The sequence below is a fragment of the Equus przewalskii genome, chromosome 10 (genome assembly GCF_037783145.1).
Source record: "Equus przewalskii isolate Varuska chromosome 10, EquPr2, whole genome shotgun sequence".
NCBI lineage: Eukaryota > Metazoa > Chordata > Mammalia > Perissodactyla > Equidae > Equus > Equus przewalskii.
The window spans coordinates 57,060,093-57,083,679 of record NC_091840.1 but is presented as its reverse complement, the minus strand read 5'-3'; the positions used below and the strand labels follow the sequence as shown (position 1 = coordinate 57,083,679).

At 43.4% G+C, this 23,587-nt stretch overlaps 1 protein-coding gene and 1 non-coding gene across 6 annotated transcripts in view; both read left to right on the top strand.

The window, feature by feature from the left end:
• TEKT3 (tektin 3) overlaps window positions 1-21,661 on the top strand; it is a 43,903-nt gene extending 22,242 nt beyond the window's left edge. For 4 of the 5 annotated variants that reach the window (XM_070561143.1, XM_070561145.1, XM_070561141.1 and 1 more), the window contains 5 exons: window positions 3,417-3,487; window positions 6,963-7,106; window positions 9,469-9,691; window positions 12,805-12,959; window positions 19,949-21,659. In XM_070561143.1, coding sequence (XP_070417244.1) covers window positions 3,417-3,487; window positions 6,963-7,106; window positions 9,469-9,691; window positions 12,805-12,959; window positions 19,949-20,165 — 810 coding nt within the window. In that variant the 3' untranslated portion in view covers window positions 20,166-21,659. Of the gene's footprint in view, window positions 1-3,416; window positions 3,488-6,962; window positions 7,107-9,468; window positions 9,692-12,804; window positions 12,960-19,948 lie in introns of all 5 variants that reach the window. The other variant, XM_070561140.1, reaches the window with a different exon arrangement.
• On the top strand, window positions 8,588-8,690 carry LOC139074248 (U6 spliceosomal RNA). The gene has a single exon (XR_011523784.1). It is a non-coding gene; the product is annotated as a U6 spliceosomal RNA (small nuclear RNA).
• Window positions 21,662-23,587: the final 1,926 nt, after the last annotated feature.

Sequence of the window (23,587 nt, the reverse complement as noted above, 5' to 3'; positions counted from 1 at the left end):
TAAAGAACTCTTACAACTCAAAAAAACCCCCCACAAATAACCCAATTCAAAAATGGGCAAAGGATTTGAACATAGAGTTCTCCAAAGTGGATGTGCAAATGGCCAATAAGCATATGAAAAAATGCTCAACAACATTAGTCATCAGGAAAATGCAAATAAGACCACGATGAAATACTACTTCACACCCACGAAGATAGCTATACTCAAAAATACAGATAATTATAAGTGTTGGTGAGAATGTGGAGAAATTAGAAACCCTCATGCACTGCTGGTGGGAACGTAAAATGATGCAGTTGCTTTGGAAAATGGTTAAACATAGAGTTACCATATGATTTAGTAATTCCACTCCTACATATTTACCCAAGAGAAAAAAAAGTACATGCCCACACAAAAACTTATGCATGAATATTCACAGCAGCATTATTTATAACAACCATTTGGAAAAAACCCAAATGTCTACCGACTGAATAATGATAAATAAAATGTGGTATATCCATACAATAGAATGGATGTTTTATTCAGCCATGAAAAGGAATGAAGTGCTGATATATTCTACTAAATGGATGATCCTTGAAAAATTTATGCTAAGTGAAAGAAGCCAGTCACAAAGGACCGCATATTGTATGATTCCATTTCTATGAAATACCCAGATTAGGGAAATCTATAGAGACTGAAAGTAGAGTGGTGGTTGCCTAGGAGAAGGAGGCTTGCAGGATTGGAAATGGGGGGTAATAGCTAAGGGGTGTGTTGTTTCTTTGGAGGCTAATGAAAATGTCCTGAAGTTGGTTCTGGCCGTAATCACATGACTCTGTGAATATACTAAAAGCCATTGAATTTAACTGTAATTACAGTTAAATACATGAATTCTATTGTAAATGAATTACATCTCAATAAAGCAGTTTTTTAAAAAAAAACAAACAAGAACCACTGCTTTAGAGATTGGTACTTTTTAGGTCAGTAGCGGGGGCTGCTTTACCTCAAAAGAACGGAACCTGCAATTAGAGTAATGGCGCACCAGCTGAGGGGGTGCCAGGGGCATTGCCAACTAATTAAACTAGTGAAGGTGTCCTGGAGCTTACTCAAGGTTGTGATATTAACATATCTTTTATTTTTACCAAAATGGGTCTCAATTTTTAGGATAACTGAATGAACATTAGCCAAGAATAAAAGTAGTCTTAAAAAGTCTACTTTTGAAAAACATGGGTGAAATGAAATATTTTCTCATGAATCTTGTTGACTATTACTCACATTCAATCAGTGATATTCCCCAAATTCTTACAGAACGGCCTGTCTTGGGGACTCCATCAGGCATCATCTTCTTGGTTCTCCCAGACCGTGCTAACGCCTCGGACTCTGAAGCCGAATGAAACTTTGAGTACAGATTAATGGATGTTAATGTTGGGGGCAGTTCCAAAGGTCTTTGGTCTTAGGCATTCCCTATTCCCTTGAACCCTTCTGCCCCCAAACATCGAACATATACCATATGACATTATTTAAGTTCAAATATGAAAATTGCTGTTGAAAGCTCTTTGTTTTATAACAAAAGTCTAATTGAATGCCTTTTTTCCACTAAAAGTTTCAGGAATTCTCACTATATGCATTGTGTGCACACAGTATAAAAGCTCACTAGGATTTTGGGTTTTAAGTGGTGTTTTCTAAGCAGTACTTCATGCATCCTTTGCCAACACCTCAGTGAAATGGCCACACACATGCGTGCGCAAAAGAAGCCACAGAGAAAGATGAAGATCGAACAACACTAAAAACTAAGACTGATGCACAACCTGCTGTGAGACGGGTGAGAGATCTTTGCTACCTGCGAGGGCAGGGAGAAAGAACCTTGTAACAATGTGTGGTCGGAGCATTAACTCCATTAATTCAGAGATTGAAAGAGTCAGTCAGTAGGGTTATCACTGAGAAAAACTGTAGGCATATTCAATATTTATATTTTAAGCAATAAAAAGATAAGAAGACTACTTAGTTAAATAATAATTACTATTGGAGTGAAGAAGTCCTTTACAATCAAATTAATGAGGGAAGAAATCAAAAGGGGATATTTGATACATTTGACATCATAGAAATCATAAATGTCTATATCAAAATGCCAGGCATGGAACATAAAGGCAGGGCCAAACTGTGAAAAGAGATCCCTCTCTGTACATATGTATTTATATCTATATATCTTGGTATCTATATCTATCTATCTATCTATCTATCTATCTGTACTATATAGATAGATATGATGAGAAAGGATTGAATTTTAAATATAAGAGCAATAAACTAATTTAAAAAAGTGGACAAGCACATGAACAGGCAGCTCACAAAAGAAGAAAGTCAAATGATGAACAAATATGTAGTCATAATGGTAACCTTGAAATCCCAGCAGGTTTGCTGTGTTTTTGAGGGGGGGTCCTATCACACTGACAACAAGTGAGAGGAGTGATAATGGCCACTTAGTGTGTGAGGGGAGGAAGCGCACACTCATTTCTTGTTGTAAATGGGTACAACCTTTCTGAAGGGCAATTTGGCTGTACTTGTCAAAACCTTGAAAAAAGGCGTACCTTTGGGGGTGCCTAAATATTTACTGAGGATGTTCATCACGGTATTGTTTAACATCATGGGAAAATGTTCAAGTTAAAATGAAAAAGCAGGCCACAAGACAGTATGCATGGTATGGTCATTTTTCACTTGAAAAGGTGGTAACAATGATTATGCACACTTTTTAAAGGTCTTCTTGGTGCTATTTTGAGTTCCTAGATTTTCTAAGGTGAATATGAACTTCAGAGGGAAGTAAATGTTTATTTTAAGAAAAATCTCAGATACGACACGTTATATAATAGTGTGTATGTTCTAGCAGCATCAAAATGCCACGTGTTGTCAAGCAGAACAGCGTAGCTAGCACAGGTGTTTGTCTGAGCGTGGAGCTGGGCTGCAGGGCGCAGGCAGGACTGAGGGGTGGGCTGGCCTCTGGACCGAGGAGTGGACTGTGGGAGGTTATGTGCACTGCCAGAGAGAAGCCTCTTTTTGGCTGCCCTTTTTGCCTCCCCGGTTTACTTTATCTTGGAAGAACAGTTGGTATAGAAGAAGCTACGCATTAAATTCAACCTTGCATATCACCAGGATTTAATTAATTAACTAAAGAACCAGAGATAAGATTAAAGACCCTAAAATTTTACCCCTGTTCAAACGTGTTCCATGGTATAATTTTGCTGTAGTCCTATAAAAGGTGAATCTCAGTCTAATATTTAGACCCCAATATCATGGGGAGATATAAGTAAATAAGTGCATGTAAAATTGTTTTACTTCACAATTTTTCCAGAAACAAAGTTTTCCTTCATGGGTGCTTTGTTACATTGTTGACATTGAATGTTATACTCAATAATGAAAACATTAATGTGTTTTCTTTTTCAATTGAGTAGGAAGTTGATGTTATTCTGTGTTGTCAAGAAAGAATGAAGCTACATTTGGATAAGGCCATTGCCCAACTTGCGTAAGAGCTTTACCTCTCTCTACAATTTAGGATTTGTCACGAAACTATACTTTCATGCCTCCCATTCCCATTTCTCTTAGCTTCTTAGATAAGGATTTCTTATATATAGATACACGCAGGTGCACATATATGGGTTTTATTCAAAGGTTATGATGAGTACTTGCTTTAAATTTTTATTTAAAGAAATAATTTTGAGATGCTATAGCAAGGATTTCTGCCCTAACTGAGTATGGCTAAGATTTCTTTTAGCTCAGAAGACTTTTATTCTTTGATAAGAGATTGACTTGTATATGTTCAGCCTAACAACATACTTGGAAATGTAATGAATCATGGCTTGCTCCTATGGTTATTGTCCGTACCTCCTTAAAGACTCAGCTGCCCCTGATTTCTTGGTAGACTCTTCTGCTCCATCTTCCTTCGTGCTCTGATTACACCAGCACAGCATTCACTGTATCCCATTGCACTGTAATTGTAGTAGATAGTAGGCACTAATATTTATAGTGGGATTGGGGGGTGGAGAATAATAATCAAAGGAAGGTTTTAAGCAATGATAACAGCTGTCAGGACAGAAAAGGTATTGGCTGAGCCTGTTGCCTAACATGAATGGAAAGATCAATGTTCATTTGGTTGTGGCCATGGAAAGAAGTAGTGTCGAGTATGTTACACAAAGGAGACAATGATTCTGCTTATACTGATGTTGTCAAGGATAACGTGGGATACACCCAAAGGAAGAGGTGTTGGTACTGTTTGCTTATCTGCCTACCCTGCCCATCAGGATTGAGGCTGTGAAGGTCGGTGAGGTTTAGGTGGCTGAGATCTCTCTCGAGCTGTGATTGGAAGGGCTCCTTAATTCAGAAATCGGTGAGGACAGGTGAAAGATTAGTTGAGGATGCCTGACTGCCCGTGGTTTGGTCAACTGTACAGCTTACTTAAGCTATAAATACGAGGCAGTGCAGTTCCGATATTAATTTCCGGTTTCTGCTCCCTAGGAATTGCAGAAACAGTGGGGTTCAAAGAGTTGTTTCTGTTCTGTTTTCTTCTGGTCTAGTTCCTAATCCTTATTTTCTTTCATAATCTAAAAACTGCTGCCCATCTTCCATGTTCTCTGCTCTTCTTGGCCCAGATGGTTCCACCCACAGCCACATCTTCATATTGGTTCCCATTATAAATTGCCTCCTCACTGGCCCTAATGCAGGCCTTTGCAGGAAGTTCTGTCTCTGCGTCTTCACCTTTGTGAAATTTGTGTTAGCGATCTTGTAAGAGCTTGACTTTCCTTTAATACACAGTGGGCAAAATGCCTACCTTACTTCCTGGGATGGCTTCTCCAGGATTTGTGGGGGCCTGGATCCTTAAGGTGGCTGCTGGACTCGGTCCAGCAAAGGTTGTTGGGAGGAGGGTTTTCCAACTCCACTTGTCTCGGTGGGAACAATGAAGCGCTCAGTTTGGATCTCAGCTGAAAATGGCATCTCATTAGGCATCAACATGGCAGCCAAGATTTTTCCCATTTTTAGGCTATGAGACAGGTCTGTGGAGTGCTGCCTCAAGCACTTTCCTAAGGAGATTCTGAGGTGTCATCCCAGAGTTTCAGCTCAATAACCTGGGGCAAGATACCGAACACAGAAGTAGCAAGGGGACGCAGCTTCGCACCTCTCATCCTTTGCGCATGTGTACTGCTTTACAATTCACAAAATGCAGCTGCCTGGCTTGCTGTTGCCCTCGTTTCCACTTTACAAATTAGAAAAGTGAGCTCTGACAGGTCAAGTGCCTTACCCAAAGGCACGGGCTGAATTAAAGGGAGGCTGCGTCTAGAATTAGTCTATTCAATTCAATGCAGGCTTTACTGAGTGGCTTCTGTATGCAAAGACACTTTTGGGTGCGGGGAATATAGAAATGACTAAGATCATCCAGTTGTCCAGCTTTTTCAAATACTATCTATATGCTAACGCCTCCCAGATTTTTATTCTTATCCCAGGTCTTTCTCCTAAATTCCAAGAACCTACTTGGTACCTCCACTTGGAGGTTTAATGCACACTCAGGCTCAGTGTGTCAATTGAACTTCTCTCTTCTCCCAGCCTACTCACCCACAGCCTCGCCCACCTCAGTTGATGAAATTCTGCTGTTCCAGTTACTCACCTTCAGCTCTTTTTTCTCACTGATGTCCAGTCTCCCACAAGATTCGCTTGGTTCTGTCCTTAAAACATATCTGGAATCGGAGCACTTCTCGCCTCCTTCCACTGTGCCCCCTTGGTCCAGGCCATCTCTCACCCGGGGAACCGCACCAGTCTGCTAATGGGTCTCTCTGCGCCGTGCAGTCTGTTCTTAACACAGCACCAGAATGATCCTTTGAAATTGTAAGTTAATGGTCTCTCATTTCCCTCGGAGGAAAACCTGACTTCTTCCAATGTCCAATGGGGCCCTGCATGATCTGGTTCTCCCCCTGCAAGTCTTTGCTCAAACATCGCCTCCTTAAGGAGTCCTACTCTGACCGTCCTATTGAGAATCACCACTCACACTCCTGGCCCCCTTTTCCTGCATGGTTTTCTGCATTGTTCTGCTAACAAACCACATGACTTGCTTATTCATTGTGGGTGTTGCTTGTCTCTTCGTGGTAGGATGTGAGGTCCTTTGGGAACAGATGTTTGTTTTGTCCATCATGCATCCCAGGCTTGTAGAACAGTGCCTGGCACCTAGTAGGCGCTCAGTAAGCAGCTGCTCCATGAGTAAAGATGGGGTCACTTGTCGCCCACGCCTGCACCCCGGGCCTGTCTCTTTGGTAGTGAGCAGCAGGTCTCCTCTCTGCCTGACAGGGCAGGGCATGCCACGCACCTCAGAGCTCACTAAGGCCTCTTCCTTCCCAGGAGGGCGGCTGCTGGATCACACGGGTCGGGGGGCCACCAATTGCTGATCCTTTTCAAGAACTCTGTCTCCTGCCCTGGAGGTTAATTTTGACCCTTGGTCTCCATCTCCTGCCAAACTTCTCAGGCCTGGCATGACCACACTAGGTCACCTGCGGCTGGAGAGAGGCTGGCTGTAAATCCCTCATAACTTCTTGGGAAATTGCGCTCAAAGAATGGAGGAGAAAGGGGTTAGGATGTAGACGAGGAAAAGGAGGACGGAAAGGAAGGCACAGATGTGGGCAGATTATTTTAAAGCAGTGTCCTGTCTGGAACAGTTGTGTGTTAGGAGGATGAGCCCCTGTCCTGGGGCTCCAAACACCCAACTTCTGTTTTTCTACACCTTTCTCCCCAAGCCCCTCCCTACCCCATAGAAGGGGCAGTGTGGGCAGGGTTCTAAGTACTCACAGGTGTGGACATCTCCAGAGAAGTTTCTTTTTAATTGAGAAGGAGGACATTGTGTTAAGGAGGAGAGACCCTGAGAGCAGAAACGGGTGGGTCCAACAGAGGAGGGCAATTAGGTTTCCTCACCAAAATTGTTACCTAAACTTGAAGCTCCATTTCCCTACTCTGTGTTCTAGAGCTAACAGAGCTTCCCAGCATGAGCTGGAGAAAGACCTGAGTGACAAACAGGCGGCGTACCGAATCGATGATAAGTGCCACCATCTGCGAAACACGTCCGATGGCGTCAGCTACTTTCGTGGCGTGGAGAGGGTGGATGCAACGTAAGTCAGGCTCACACCGCTTCTATGATTTCGATGTCGTTTAATTCGTTCTCTCTTCTTTCAAGATGATGCGGCTTACAGGTTAAAATGGAAAACACAGGAAGATGTGGAAAGGTAAAAGGCACACCTGTTTTGAACAAGTCTGCAGGAAGCGTGCGTGTTCCGCAGTCAGCCCTTGACACCTGCATCCTGTATTCTTTTGCAAAAGAATATTTGGTGTTTAAATTTCTAACTATGAAAATAACATCTATTTGATGCAGAAAACCTAGAAAGCACAGATAAGCATGAAGAAAATAAAGTGTTGCCAGTGTATTAGATGCCCTCGACTCGATGGGCTACAAGCTGAAAAACAGCTTAATGTTTTTATTATGACTGCTTGTGAAACTTGCTCTGTCAATGGTTCCTTCACCAGGCCCCTGCATGAAATTTTGGGTTCATGGTCCTTTCCAGCTATTCCTTAAAAAAAAAAATCAACTTGACTGAGGTGAAATTTACCCACAATAAAATGCATTTGGTGTAAGTGTACATCTTGATGAGTTTTGACAAATTTCTCTTCCTATGTAACCACGATCACAGTTGAGATAAAGAATATTTTTGCCACCCAAAAAAGTTCCCTTTTGTTCTTTCCACACTCATGCCCCCTCCCCCTTGTAAAGTGACCCCCAAATGGATTCCCTCCTGTGAGGCTAGTCACCCCCGAAGCAGTCCCCCTCTTAGCTCTCCAGCAGCAGCATGTACGAACTTTGACTTTTAATTTCTTCAGGTGTGAATCAGATTATGTCCTAAATGGTCCGCATAAAATTCTTCTTACTTGCTTGAGGTGAGCAGGAAGCATCTTCCTCCTCTCCTTCTGGAGCGGGGATGGGCTGGGATCGAACCCCACACTCTGACCAGTTAACCCTCCATGAAGGGCCTGCTCTATTTCTGGCGTGAAGTCTAGCCATCTTAGAGACTATCAGGGTAAGGAGCATATAGGGTGTTATTTTGGGTCATGGAGGCCTGAGTGAAAAATTCTAGCCCACAGTAAGAGTCTTGTTTGATATCCTATTACATCACAAACAAACAAATGTCACCCTACCACTCAGAGACACCCAATGATAACAATTTACCCTTAGACCCTCCAATATCCTTTCATGCATGTAGACATAGACGAATATTTTTAAATAATGGTATCACACACATACATTTTTGTATAGCCTGTTTAATTTTTCACTTCATGATATATCAAAAACCTTGTGACCATATTCTTCTACAACAAGAGTTTACATACATGGATTACTTTCGTAAATGTACCATAATTGACTCAACTTTTTCTTTAGTTTTGGACATTTAGGTTCTTGGCGTAAACCATTAGTACTTCTTGGATTACTCCTGGTTGAGTGTTTTTTCATTTAAAGACTGGCATAAATATTGCTGAAGATGACTGTCTCGTGTATACATCTTTGGGTGCATTATTTCCTTAGGAGAAATTTCTGTCACACTCGCTTCAGCAGCACCTGTGCTAACACTGGAAGTATGCAGAGAAGAGTAGCATGGTTCCTGCACGAGGGTGATGCGCAAATTCAGGAAGCTCTCCGTACTTTTAGTCCCAGCGATGTAATGTACAGCCTGGCGACTATAGTTAACCATACTGTATGGTATATTTGAAAGTTGCTAAGAAAGTAGATCTTAGAAGTTCTCATCTCAAGAAAAAAAATTTGTAACTATGTGTGGTGATGGTGATCACTTTGCAATGTATACATATATTAAATCATTATGTTGTACACCTACCTAAAACGAATGCAATGTTATATGTCAATTATATCTCAATTAAAACATTTTTCTAGGAGTGGAATCTCTGGGTGATGCACCTTTGAAAGACTCTTGGTTTAACCTCCAGCGTGTTTGTGCCAAGTCAACATTCCTATCTGCAGGATATGAGGGAATCTTCTTCTAAACATGCTCACCAGCAAACTGTCATTCTCTTCACTCTTTGCTATTCTGATAAAGGACTATTTGTGTGTCATTGTTTTCATTAGTACTTCTTGGATTACTCCTGGTTGAGTGTTTTTTCATATGCTCATTGGGCCAGTGTGACACCTTTCTAATAAACCGACATACCCATACCCTTCATCAATCCTTTTTTCCCTCCAAATTGGCAGAAGAGTTAGTTTATGCTTTGGACTTACAGAGAATAAGCAGTAAAATAAGGAGCAATTAAGAAAAATTTAAAATCAGTTTTCCTCTGAGGTTTGCATTTTATGCAATAAAACCAGGATCCAGTGATTTGGGTTTTCTCTTTCACAAGATGATTGATTGCCTACAGACTATCTAGGCTGGTTCATCATTGTCACCATTGTATGGTTCTACTTCCTTTTTTCAGGATCTCAGTGCCCGAGTCCTGGGCCAAATTTACAGATGACAATATTCTGCGCTCCCAGAGTGAAGGAGCTGCCTCTGCCAAACTCAGAGAGGACATTCAAAACCTCTTAGTTGTGACTGCCAACGAGATGTGGAACCAGTTCAACAAAGTGAACTTGTCTTTCACCAATCGCATTGCTGAGACTGCAGATGCTAAAAATAAGATTCAGGTTCACTTAGCAAAGGTAAATCAAGCATGGGTGGTACCCCTTAGCTGAAGCGGGTAGGTGGAGCAGAGGCTCGGGGACCACAAATCTCTCACCACTCCCAGAGACGCCTTTTGGCACACGACCTTTTGGCCATGCAGACTGAGAAAAATGAAACACAGTACAAAGCACACCATTTATTTTAGCCAGGTAGCCAGGTGTCAAAATGAAACTGGAATCCACTGAGTTTTTGGAACACAAAGAACACACTATGTAAAGAAAGGTTCTTAGTATTTAATAGAAACAAAAATATTATTATTAAAGTTTAATGAATCACGTATGTAACTAGGAAGTGAATTTATTATTAGAACATATGGTAGAAATGTTTTCTGTTAAATTATTTCAGGCCCTTTTTTCTGGAATACAAAACCAAATACAGGAAGCTATTAGGTGGTTCAAAGTGTTTCTGATATTAAACTTTTAAACTTTTTAAAGTGCTCTAATTATGAGTTTTACAATGATTTAAGCAGAATTCATATATTTCAAGATAAACTAGGAGCTCTTCTTTCATTTAGTATCAGTCTTGGAGCTCTATTATTTCTATGGATTATGCTGCATATAATTTATCGTCTCTTTTAAGAACCTTACACTGTTGGCCATGTCACTCTCAGGTGATGTTATCCAGTCAAGGGCACCATGTTTTCCCAGGCTGCAGCAATTAACCTTTCCTTCTCATGGTATCTTTTGAGCAACAAATATTTATGAGCCAGACAGTGTCCTACATAGTGTGACAAGCAGAAAGAAGTATAGAATGTAGTTTTTGTTCCCAGGAAGCTTATACTTGTGGAGAAGAGATGCATACATATGAAAAGCTCATGAGCAATTGGTAACAATAGAAAAATTACAAATCGTGGTTGCCAAATGACAAATACAGGAAGTGTTTATGGGTTTTGGGAGACGATGTGAACATTCCAGGTGGGACAACATCTTGAACAAAGCCTTGCGAGCTAGACAATCAGAGGTTGAGTTGAGGTCTGTAAAGAGACCAGTTTGGCGGGGATGCTGTGTGTCCTAGAGAGAAGCTTGCAAAGGTAGCTGGAGCCAGACTGTAGAAGATATTGATGGGAAGGTATCCACTGGGCAGTCAGAAGTCGTTCTAAAGGCCTTTTAGGAGACTGATGTGATGGAGTCCCTTTGTTCAACAAATTTTTCTTTACTACTGTATAAGTTTGCAAGGGCTGCTATAACAAAGCACTACAGACCAGGGGCTTAAGCAGCAGAAACTTATTGTCTCACAGTTCTGGAAGCTAGAAGCCTGAGATCCAAGTGTTGCAGGGTTGTTTCTTCCTGAGGCCTCTCTCCTTGGCTTACAGATGACTGTCTTCTCCCTGTGTCCTCACATGGTCTTCCCTCTGTTTGTGTCTGTGTCCTGATCTCCTCTTCTCATAAGGACAGCAGTCATATTGGATTAGGACCTACCCTAATGACCTCATTTTAACTTAATTCCTTCTTTATAGGCACTGTCTCCAAATACAGCCACATTCTGAGGTATTAGAGGTTAGGATTCAACAGATGAATGGGAGGAGTACAGAGGAAAGGATAGAATTCAGCCCATAATAGCTACATTTAAGGTACAGTGCTAGGCACTTGGCGTTATTCACATGAATGACACTTGGACCCTGCCATCTTGTATCTTAGAGGAGACAAGACATGTACCTACAAAATGATATGTTCCATCAGAAAGAACCTCTTGGAGCTACAGATAAAATGTTCAGTTTGTTTAGCAGAAGGAGCAGTTATTTCCAATGGTGAGAGAGAGAGCAGGGGGCCCCTGAGGGTGGCCTTGGTGATAGGAACAGTGTGATGATTTTCAGTGGGTGGTTGAAAGCTTGGGAGAGAGGTCAAAGCTTGAGTGACAGATTTAAGAGTTCCTGGTTTACACAAGCACTGAATCCGTGTGATTACATGAGAGCTCTGCAGGGGAGAAAGGATGTCGCAGAGAAGTGGTCCGAGAACAAAACTTTGCGCTGGAAGTGATGAGGAGTAGTTAGAGAGAAAGGCGAGGGGTTAGGAGAGTGGTTGGCCAGAGAAACTAAGCAGAGAAAGTAAGGCGAGGGTTTCAAGGAGAGGGATGTCGGGGAGAGGTCTCATCGTTGGCTTTGAGAGCGCAGTTTCATGAGGGCAGCTAGGGCCAGAGACGGAATACAGGGGCCACTGTGAGATTAGGTGGGCGGGCAGTGGAGGGAGTGAGCAAGGCCACTGTTGAATACATTTGGCCGTGAATGTGAGGAGAGGGTGGGAGGGCGCCAGCTGGAGAGCACCCCGTTGGGATGGGATGGGAGAGTGGCGGTAAAGACAGGAGTTTTTAGAAGAGTTTGGGCCATAATTGGGTGTGTCTCCAGGCCACAGGAAAGGGGCTGGGGAAGAGGGAGAGCAATGGGGGGTCCTGCAGAGAAATGGGAGTCCAGAGGTCAAGGTGCAGGAGAAGGAAGGGTTTTCAGGGGATGGCAGGGGGCCTCAGTTTACAGAGGAGGAACCAGCGAGGGATCCAGGTTTATGCAATTTGGGGGACCCCCCTGTAAGAAATAAGCGTGTGAAATCAGTCCTACAAGCCTGCCAGTGCTCCTTCCTTGCATGTGAGATACCCTGATGCTTGAACTGATTAGCTTCAAGGCAAATCCTCCACTAGCAGAAAAACAGCTCTGCGAGATTAATAAGGAGAGACAGTGGGAAGATAAAGAGGCAGGGCAGACTGATGTGAGGAGGGAAGTTAGGGCCACTCAAACCTCATGGCCTCGCTTTTCTCAGAGTTACACACAAATGTGTAGGGGTAAATACTTAACCACAGGTGATCTGGGGCGGGGGCGGTGAGTGCTCTGATTTGTAGCATTTGCCCATTTCTGGGGTGTAAATACTCCCACCCTGGCTGATTTCAGCTGGAGTTGAGAAGAGATGCACACAGTCAGCTCTCCAGGGCAGCAGCACATGGCAGATTCCCAGGCTGGGCTGGGAAGGAGCAAGGCTCGGAGAATCACCTCCCCATCCGAGAGGCTGAGGCGGGTGCCAGGCGCCAAAGGGACAGGCAAGAGGCGGGAAGCAGGCTGTTGAGGGCACAATGCCAAAGCCTCGGGCATTTGCTTCTGTTCATACAGATTCTGCAGGAGATTTTCCAGACTGAAATGACCATAGAATCCATCAAGAAGGCCATCAAGGACAAGTCTGCCTTCCTGAAGGTGGCTCAGACCAGACTGGACGAGCGGACGAGGAGACCTAATGTAGAGCTCTGCCGAGACATGGCTCAGTTACGGTGAGGAGGCGGGAGTGCGCCCTTTGCAGGAGGGGCCGGCTCCGGGCTCGGGACAACCCACCAGCCCCACTGAGGCTCTGAGCTCTTCATAAAAAGGCACTTTCTGCCAACACACCGGTAATATGGAGGAGCATGGTAATGCTCATCGCGTAGGTGCGTTGTGGGGCTAGTGGTTAATGGGCGTGGAGTTTCAGTTGGGGATGGTAACCACTCTTGAGACGGATGGTGTGATTGCGCAACATCGTGAGTGTACTGAATGCTGTGAACTGTACACTTAAAAATAGTTGAGATGGTAAATTTTGTGTTATGTATATTTTACCACGATTTTTTAAAAAAGGAAATGATATCAGCAAGTGTTAATAAACATTAAGCCTCATTGAGTGGGGCCAAGGTGGCCTTTGGGTTCCTCAGCACTTCCCTGGAGTCTTTGCAGTTTCCAGAGTACCCCTCTTACAGGCAGTAGAGCGCGCTGGCTTGCTGTGTATTTCTCAGGGCCGGGGGTGCACATCAGAAAAGGGACTTGTGGTACTGATTCCACTGATCCCGGTCTATTTGCTCTCACCCATTTGTTCTATTGGCCTCTTTGGGCAGTTAATATCTGCTCTCTCGTCAAGACCATCTTCGTGATCCCCTAAAACCCATGCTGATCTCATTTAGGCTCATTTCAGTTTGCTCTGTGCTCAGTGGAAATTGAAAACAGCTGGTCTTCATCAAGCACATCGCCCACATATACATGGCAGGAGGAATCCGCTGCCACAGTTTATCTACTAAACACTGGGTGTATTTTATTATTATTATTTAACTTTGAAGATTCCTTTTAGGATGAGCTTGTAAGGAACTGGCCAAGATTCCACCCCCCACCCGCTCTGGCTTCGTTTCCAATTTCCCGATACCTGCCTCTGCCTTTCTGGATTTCATCACTGCTGTTCTTAGTCATGAAACGCTCTGCGCAGAAGGAAATTAAATTTATGGAAACTGGAGGAACAAAGGGCAGCACTGGAACTCCAAAGTCCTTTCTGGTGCAGTGGGGATGCCACGAGCCTTGTCTTCTCCCTGTCCTGTGATAGAATTCCCTTGTCATCATGAAGGATTTATCTGAGGGATAGACTGACTTCCAGCTCCACCGGAAAAGCCAGTGGTGGGTCGAGGCTGAGGATTTCCCGGAGGGAAAGAAAGGGTGATCTTTGTGAGGCCAAAAGTAATGAAAATGATAGTGATGGTGCTAATAATAATAATAGCTGCTCCCATTTACCGATCTTACTCTGTGCTGGGCACTGTCCTGAGCACTTCATACTACCTCATTCATTATCTGCATTTTACAAATGAGGAAACGGAGGCAGCAGTGGAGTGAGTGGCCTGGCCCAGCTGGCACCCGGAGGCGGGAAGGAGAGCCGCAGTTTGAACCCTTGCCTGTCCCACTGCAGAGCTCTATCCATCACACCCACTGTTTGCTTCAGCTTCTCCTGTCTTCCACGTTGTGCTTTCTCCATCCCCCTGTCAGGTACCTGATCTCACCTGACCTTCTCAATGCCCATGTGGGATGCGTTAGCAAGGCAGGTGCTGCATCTTCATCTCTCTCTCAGAGGACAAACTGAGGGTCACAGAGGAGATGTTACTGCAAAACACCCTACAAGTATAGCATGCTTCTTGTCTGTGTTGGATGCTAAGAAGCATGCTTTAGAATAGAATTTATGCAAATACCCTTCATCTCTGTTCTTAGCTGCATTTCTCCTGGTAGAGGCCATTGGCAGCTAGGAGTTCACCCGAGCTACATGTTGCTCAAAATGGGTTCCATAGAAACCCTACTCATATACAGTCCATAATTTGGGATAAGCTGCTCTCTGCCCCAGAGGCTAGGCGGGCCCCCAGACAACCCGTCTGCAGTGTCTCTTTGCTGCACAAGAGCCTGGTAGTGAGAGCACGCCCATTTGGCCAGTTAGGATTAGGTCACGAATCGTGGCTTTATTCAAATATTATTAGGAGAAGCCGAGCTGAAGTTTCATTCTCTGAAAATTTCTGCAGAGTCATCGAAAGTAGAGATGGGGATAAATAAATTGTTCAGACTGCCATTAGACAAACACAGGGTTGCTTTTTAGAAGGGTTTTGAGTAGTGGTCTAATTTGACTTTGGAGTTCTCAAACAATGAGGCATTCACGGCTGCTTCTGAGAAGCTGAATGGTTTTTACTCTTCTCTCCCCCTTCACAGCTCAATAGAATTGGCTTTTCCTTTGCTTCCTGTTCACTCTGTGGTATGTCTATTTCCTCTGCTCCTTTAATTGACTTTAGGACAAAACCTGCTTTTGTTTCTGTAAAGATTTCTTGCTAAAATATCATTGCCAAAAATACGGTCCCGGAGTAACAACAGCGGAATGTAGGATTATTGCTGGGGGAGGGGATTATGTTCCTTCTTAACTGATCATTCTGAAAGCAACCCTGTGGCTATCGAGATTAAGAAAAAATTAAAGACCATAAACTCAGGGGCGTGAGGACTAAGAAAAATTGCTGTTTTCGTTTCAAGACTTTTATTTTCATTTAACATTTTCTAAACGGGTTCTTTGAAAAGTAATTCTAAACATTCTTGGCATCGTTGGTGGCAGGCCAGCCCAGGCTCTGCTGTACTTAAATAAGCTGGATACGTTTTTTAAAAACTACGGTAGCCTTATTTGTATTTGCATGCAAAATGTTTTTCAGTTCTGTAATTCCCCAAAAATGAATGGTTTCAGCAGAACAGCTCTCTGTGATCTGCCAAGAACAAGGAAGCCGAGAGTGAAATGTGGCCTTGAAAGATGATGAAAAATGTATTTCTAATGGCGAAAGTTGAGAGAAGTGTACGTCTCCTGGCTGTGTTCACACGGCAGCAGAAAAACAACTGGACATTAACCGCCTGCATTCTGTGTGTCTTGAATTCCCTTTTTTAGTTAAACATCGATATTCTAACACCTATGTATTTTCAAAAGTTCCCTCAGAGATCAATTTCCCACTAGACTAGTATTTGGCTGCAAGGAGTAAAGCCTCATCTGTCATCCTGCTCCATCTCCTACCTTGGGGTTCAGGGTTCCTTTTGAAGCCAGTGGACGCGGCCCAGGGAGGGCGGGAGACGAGAGGCAGGCCCCGCTCGGCTATAAACAAACCGCTGTCGTAAATCCCAACGCCAGCCAACGGCAGCAGCCTCTCCGAAGGTCTGTTTCTTTGCTCGTGATATTTTATACCCTGGGATCTTCAAAAGAGACTTTCTTTTTAATCCAACTTGATCTAAACAACAACAAAAATATGCTTTTAGATCAGATCTCAGATTTTGTGTTTACCAAGCCGATACCAAAAGAAACTTTGGCAGTAAAGTTTCAATGCCTTCCCTCCTCAATGAAAGTAAGAAAACAGTACAGGTTCTAAGATGAAAGGAGATGGTCTGGATATGTTTTCATGGCTTGTTGTTGTTTCTTCTTCTTTTTTATTTTTTGTGAGGAAGATTGGCCCTGAGCTAACATCTGTGCCAATCTTCCTCTATTTTGTATATGGGATGCTGCCACAGCATGGCTTGATGAGCAGTGCTAGGTTTGTGCCTGGGATCCAAACCTGTGAACCCTGGGCCGCCAAAGTGGAGTATGTGAACTTAACCACTATCACCAGGCTGGTCCCTTGTTGTTGCTTCTGTGAGCCTTTTTGGGGGCCCTTTGGGGTGCCCTCCCCTTCTCGGGCTGGCTGCAGGTGACTAGGAAGCCAAGCCTCCAGTCTCCCTCCAGTCTATGCTTCCTCTACATCAGCTGGGCTCTGGTTCCTGTTCTTGGAAGCCCCTGTGGACTTGGACCTCTGGGCAGCTCCCTGCCTCCCATGGCCACCTCCTTCACCTACGACGTGGAAGTTTGGTCTCGAGCAACAAGTAGTTTTTGCATGTCTGTCAACTATAGGAGGGGCTGTGGATGCAGCCGAGAGCAAGGCTGGCTCAGGTGGATGGTGCTTTTGCGAAGTTGATGGCCTGCAGGGCACATGTAGTCAACAGGCAATGACAAACACCCTGATGGCTGCAGAAGGGTTGGTGTTCTTGAAACACATGACATCGGGCAGCGGTTAAGGGAGGAACTTCTCAAAGAAGTGTCTGTCCGCCTGGGCTTTGAAGATGGCATGAGTTAGCAGGATGAAGAGCCCAGTAAGGGCCTTCTGGTTGAAGGGGTGGGAAGGGTAAAGGCCCTGAGGTGAGACACAGAGCAAGCGCATTGGAGAACACACCTGCAGAGCAGGAGGGAAGGCTGCAGCGGGCGTGATGAGGCTCTGTGGGAGATAGGAATAACAGGATTTTACGATCGATCGAAGGGTGTGGGGGCAGGAAGAAGAGAGCGGAGTCAAGATGATCAGAAGGTTTTTGGTTTCAGCATCTGCAAGGATGACATCACCATTGCTTTGAGATGGGACCTGCAGGCGGCCTGGGGTGCCAGTGATGCATCTGCTCTGTACCCCACTTGAGCCTGTGTCAGCCACAGACTAGCATATTCCCCAGTGAGCGTGTCCCCAAAAAGTGAGCATGGCGGAGCGGTCGGAGGGAGCTCCCAGACCATCATCAGCTGATTGCTCTGCTGTCCCGCGAGGTGTGATGTTCGCCCCGTTGTGGGGTTGGTCTCTAAAGGTCAAAGAGAGTTCAAGTCCCTCTAAACTCTGCTTCCTTTTTGAAAAGTATTTGTGTTCTTTCTGGCTTTAAGCGTAATATCTGTTTCTGATAGAAAACATCAGAAAATGAAATAAAAAATAAAACCCATCCTCAATTCTTCGTGCCATTGAGGGATAACCAATGTTAGCATTTTGTTGTATTTGCCACCAGGTACATTTACAAAATTGTCATCATGCTGTATATAGGATTTTAAATCCTGACTTTTTCAACCAACACTGTATTGTGAGTTTTTTTCCCTATGGGAAATACAAAGTCTTTTCTAAAAAGCATTGCTTGCGTGGCATTCCATCACCTGGCTATGGCATCCATCCCCATTAGGCGTTACTGTTGTTTCCTCTTGTTCTCTCACAAATTACTCAATATAAATAACACTTTATACTTTTATATCAAACTTTTCACCTTGCTTATTTTTTTCCTAAAAGTTTGTTAAATTTCACAAGTAAGATAGGGATACATTCTGATTTTGAAGTGAATTCAAGTAATACAGATCTACATGGAGTACAAAATGCCAGTCCCCTTTCCTGCCCTCTCCTCCCCGCCCCCAACCCAAACAACAGCTGCTAATTTGGTGCATCTCCGTAAAAACAGTAACTATTTGTCCCTTAGGAAAACGAGAGTATGGAGGGTTTTGAGTAGAAAAATTATTGCTTTGGTCCCATCTTAGTATTCCCTGAGAGCCCACTTTGTGCTGGCACTATACTGACCCCTGTGGTAGGGTCGCCAGCTTTTGCAAGTTGAAACATTGGATGGACAGTTAAATTTGCATTTCAGATAAATAATGAATAATTGTTTAGTATAAGTATATCCCAAATATTGCATGGAACACTTACATTAAAAATACTTACGCTAAGTAAAATATTTATACTGAACATTATTCAGCCTTAAAAAGGAAGGGAATGCTGACACATGCTACCACATAGATGAACCTTGAGGGCATTATACTGAGTGCAATAAGCCAGACACAAAAGGACAAATACTGCATGATTCCACTTACATGAGACACTTAGAGTCGTCAAATTCATAAAGACAGAAAGTAGAAGGTGGGGGGCCAGGGGCTGCGGGAAGGGGGGCTTGTTTAATGGGGACAGTGTCAGTTTTGCAAGATGAAAAGAGTTCTGTGGATGGTGGAGATGGTTGCACAACAATGCGAATGCAGGTGATGTCACTGAACTGGACCCTTAAAAATGGTTAAGATGGTGAATTCTGTGTTGTTGTGTATATTTTACCACAATTTTAAAAAGCACTTGTACTAAAAAAATTACACATTTATCAGAAATTCAAATTTAACTGGGCATCCTGTGTGTTATCTGGCAAGCCTGCACTTGGGGATTATAAACAGAAATGAGATGGTCTTCCCCAAAGGGGTCCGGGAGCTGAAGTCAACTTCCCGGGTCTCTGCTTCTGCCCTTTCCTCACAGAGAACTGAGGGCGTGGAGGCAGGAAATGGGACCCAGTTCCTTATTACGGCCCCTGAGGCTCCTTATTTCCTTCTTAGCTTCCTGGATAAGTGTGCGAGGCATATAAACCTATGTGGGCAGTGTGCCTGTAGGGAGGGCAGTTGATCAGTGCCCTGGGCTCAGTGTCCTCGTCTGTAAAACAAGGAAGCTGGGCTTGATGACCTCACATTTGTTTTCCAGTTGACAAGTTCTGTGAAGCTATAAAATTGCCTTGGTATAATGACTGTAACACGGTCTGGATATTTTTCTAGGCTCACGAAACCCTTTTCTCTCTCTAGGGACAGCCCCATCCCTATTTGTTCACTGTCACTGTTCTCTTTATATTACCGTATACTTTAATTCATTTCATGCACCTCCAGTCCGCTGATAAATGAACCCCCAAATAAAGAAAACCTTAACTTTGAATCACTGGTTAAAATTTGATGAATTTGGAGTTGAGTTTTCAACCAACTGGAGGCAGGCAGGAAAGCAGCATAGTAATTAAAAGCAGCTGATGGGTAGTTCCATGCAAAACTGTAAGGAGAGTTACCTAAACTCCTTGTACCTCAGTTTCCTCATCTGTAAAATGGGGATAATCATCGTCTCTACTTCATGGGGTTGTTATGAGGATTAAATTGTCTGATCATGTAAAGTGCTTAGGATGGCACAAGTACTAGTATGGCACCATGCACAAGTATTACTTCCTTTGCAACTTTGCAATATGAAGTAGTTTGACGGTCTTGTGACGTGCATGCTGCTGGGGGCTCCAGGTGCGCCCAGCGCAGCGGCCACACCTCCAATAGGAATTCAGTGACCACGCCCGCCCTCATTCAGCCAATAGCCTCGGGAGTGTGACCTCTGCTAACGTAACCGGTGCTTCTTCCCTCACGCAGCCTTGTTAACGAGGTGTACGAGGTGGACGACACCATCCAGACCCTGCAGCAGCGCCTGAGGGATGCGGAGGACACCCTGCAGTCGCTGGTCCACACCAAAGCCACCCTGGAGCATGAGCTGGCCGTCAAAGCGAATTCCCTGTACATCGACCAGGAAAAATGTATGAGCATGCGCAAGAGCTTCCCCAACACCCTCCGGCTGGTGGGCTTCTGTTAGGGGCCCCGCCAGGAGCGATGTTGTTACTCCTCAGGAAAGGCCGAGCCAGAGCCGTGAGTGCTGATATAGCCACTATTAAAGGATTGTGTTGATAGAAATGTCCCGATCTCCTGTCTTGGAAAGCCTTTTGTTTGTGTCCAAGCCTTAATTCTCTACTATTTGCTAGGCTTCTAGGCTACTGGAAGAATTAAAGAAATATAATCAATCTAATAGGGAAGGTGAAAAAGATTGTTTGCGTTATGCTCTGTGTAGCGTGATTGGGCTGGACAGGAGAAACTGATCTCTGAGGCGGTGGGGCAGGAGTCACAGCAGGGTGTGCTTTGAGCTCTGCCTCAAAAGAAGCACAGAGAAGGAGAGAGGCCTCTGGTTCTGTGGCAGTTGCTGTGGTGTGAGCAAAAAGACAGGTGGACAAGTATAGAGCGTACTTGGAACAGTGGTAAGTAGACCAGCTTGACCGTGACTCCTAGGGGGGAATAGGAAGAAGTACAGTGAGTGAGATGCCTGGAGAATGGAGGGCCTTCAGCTCCAGGAGTGGGAGTCGGGGGAGCTGGTGGGCATCTCTGAGCAAGGACATGGGCTTATGGAAGCAATGGCTGAGCAATGAAAACTTGAATTGGACAGAGGGCGGTGGAAACAAAGAAAGGGGAAGTGCAAAACATAGAACAAGCCAGCAGGACTGGTAACTCCTCACCTGTGGGCGGAGTGCCGAGGGGTTCCCGCGAGTGGAGGCGCTGACCCCAGATGGGCTGAGAAATGGGACATTGCCTACATTCTAGGAGGGCCTAGGGTATCTCAGGGGTTATTTTTTTTTAAATAACTTTTTCTTTATTACAAACAAAAAATATTTGCATGACACATAGTTTGGAAAATAGAGAAAATACACACATACAACTCATGGAAAGCACACATTACCATAACGCCCAGAAATAATCGCTGAGGTCTGTCAACATTTTACTGTGTATGCTTTCAATCCTTTTGCCGTGACTGTATGCATGTATGTCTATTTATATAAATAGATAATATGTAATGTTTATATTTATTTACCAATATTTAATGTGTTTATATTTGAATGCGTCATTAATATATTTGGGACCACACTGCTGGTTTGTAATCTCCCTTGTTCAGGTATTACAAATGGATTTCCATGTCATCAACTTTTTATCCACAATGCCCTTTTTTAAAACCTTCCCTTTCTATCTCTAAAAACAGTAAATATTGCTTGTGGAAATTTCAGAAAATCCAGACAGACAAAAGAAGAAAATAAAAATCTTCCATATTTCTAGACTAACCAGATATTTTGCTATATGTAGATTTCATTTCTCTATTTATGTATTTTCCTTTCAAAAGTAGAATTATTCTGAAAAAGTAGCCAGCACTCATAAAGCACTTACTATGTGTCAGATACCATTCTCAGTGCCTTGATCACCTCAACTCATTTATACTTTTTCCATTTGATAGTACGCACACTTTCCATGTCATTAAACATCTTTTCACAACTTCGCTTTTTTTAAGGCTTTTTTGATGAGGCAGATTGGCCCTGAGCTAACATCTGTTGCCAATCTGCCTCTTTTTTTTTTTTTCTCCCCAAAGCCCTAGTATATAGTTGTATATTCCAGTTGTAGGTCATTCTGGTTCTTCTATGTGGGATGCCACCACAGCATGGCTTGATGAGCGGTGTGAAGGTCAATGCCCAGGATCCAAACCAGCGAACCTCGGGCTGCTGAAGCGGAGCGTGTGAACTTAACCACTTGGCCACAGGGCCAGCCCCTCAAAATGTCATTTTAATGGCTTTGTATATTCCATTGTATTGAGGTTCTAGAATGTTCTATAGCCATTTCCCATTACTGGATATTTATATTGTGCCTTACTCTTCTCTGTCGTAAGCAATGTAGCTGTGATTTAATCTTGTTAGCTACATGTTTGCAAACGTCTTTAATATTTTACTTAAGATAAGTTCCTGGATATGGAATCGTTAGATCAGAACTTATGCACATTTTTAAAAGGGCATTTACAATGTGTTGTCAAATCGCCCACCTGAAAATTTGTTACTCTCACTCCCGCCAACAGCCTGTGAGAAGGCCTGTCTTTCTGCACCTCTGATTACCCTTTGTTATCTTTGTTTTACTCTTTAATAGCATAAAAATGTCTTCCTGCTTTAACATCTTGTTCTTTGGGAACTGGTGATGGGGAACGCTGTTCACTGGGCCTTTGGATTTCTTCCGTTAATTGCTTGTCCTTGTTATTTGCCTGTTTCCCTTGAGTGTTTACCTTTTTCTCATTTATTTTGGAGTTCCCTGTATATCAATCATATGATACTTCCGTCATTTGCACTGAACCCATATTCTTTATATGCCACTTGCCTTTTCATTTTGTTTATGGTTTTCAATGTACGGAGGGTGCAGCGTATAAATGTTTCCTTTATGATTTATGCCTTTGGAGTTACACCAGGAAAGCTCTTGCTCATCCCAAGATTATTTACTTATAATTTCTCCTAATTCCTTTAAAGATTTCTTAGCTCACATTTAACCATCTGTAATTTCATTCGATAGGATGTAGACAGCGTGCCGGCTTTGAATCCTTTCATCTAGAAGCTCTGAAAGGGAAGATGAGATCACTGGAGGGGAAGGTTTTCTCTCGCATTTCCCCCTGCTTGTGTGCGCCCCTCTACTATTAGCGCCTGCCTCCATATCCTTGCGTTCTCCTTGCTCTGCCCTAACCACTGTCCATTAACCCCAAACCCCATTTCTGCCTCTCTCTCTGTTCCTTAAAAGCTTTTTCAGACTTTGCTTAGTCAACTTCACAGAACATCTCAAAATGCTGGCAGAGCTGACATAAACATGAGAAGCTTGGGCTCGGGCTATTTTTGTGGTCTCAGTATATCATTTTAGAGATCAAATTGTAGCTTTTGTCATTCTCCCTTTGCTTCTAATGGAAACAAAGATATATAAGTGCCACTAAAGCACTCAGCAATTAGAGCAATCAACTGTCGATAGTCATCATTTTTAGACAAAGTAAGAATAAACATAAATTCCATGTCTCTTGATTGTTATAGGTTTTGGGGGAAATCTTACTGCCTTTTTCCATGAATTATAATTTTGTTATCTTTTTTGAGGAATGTGTGCTTGTGGAGTTCTTTTACTTAGACATATGTTCCCTGCATTACAACATTGTGATGGGAAGAAAAGGTAGTTAAGACATAGGAAGAGGCTAGTTTTCTTATTATTTTGGTAAACTGTGGGCAAGGCCAAATTCCACAAATACACATTTGGTTTCTAGTCTAAAATGTTGGAGCTACTTCACGAGGGCAAATACCTAATGCTGAAATCCACGAGCAGCCAAGACTCACAAAGAGTGGTCCTGTTTAAGAATCACAGGACTGCAAATAGCAACACGTGATCCGGCTTGACATATTCAGGGCCAAG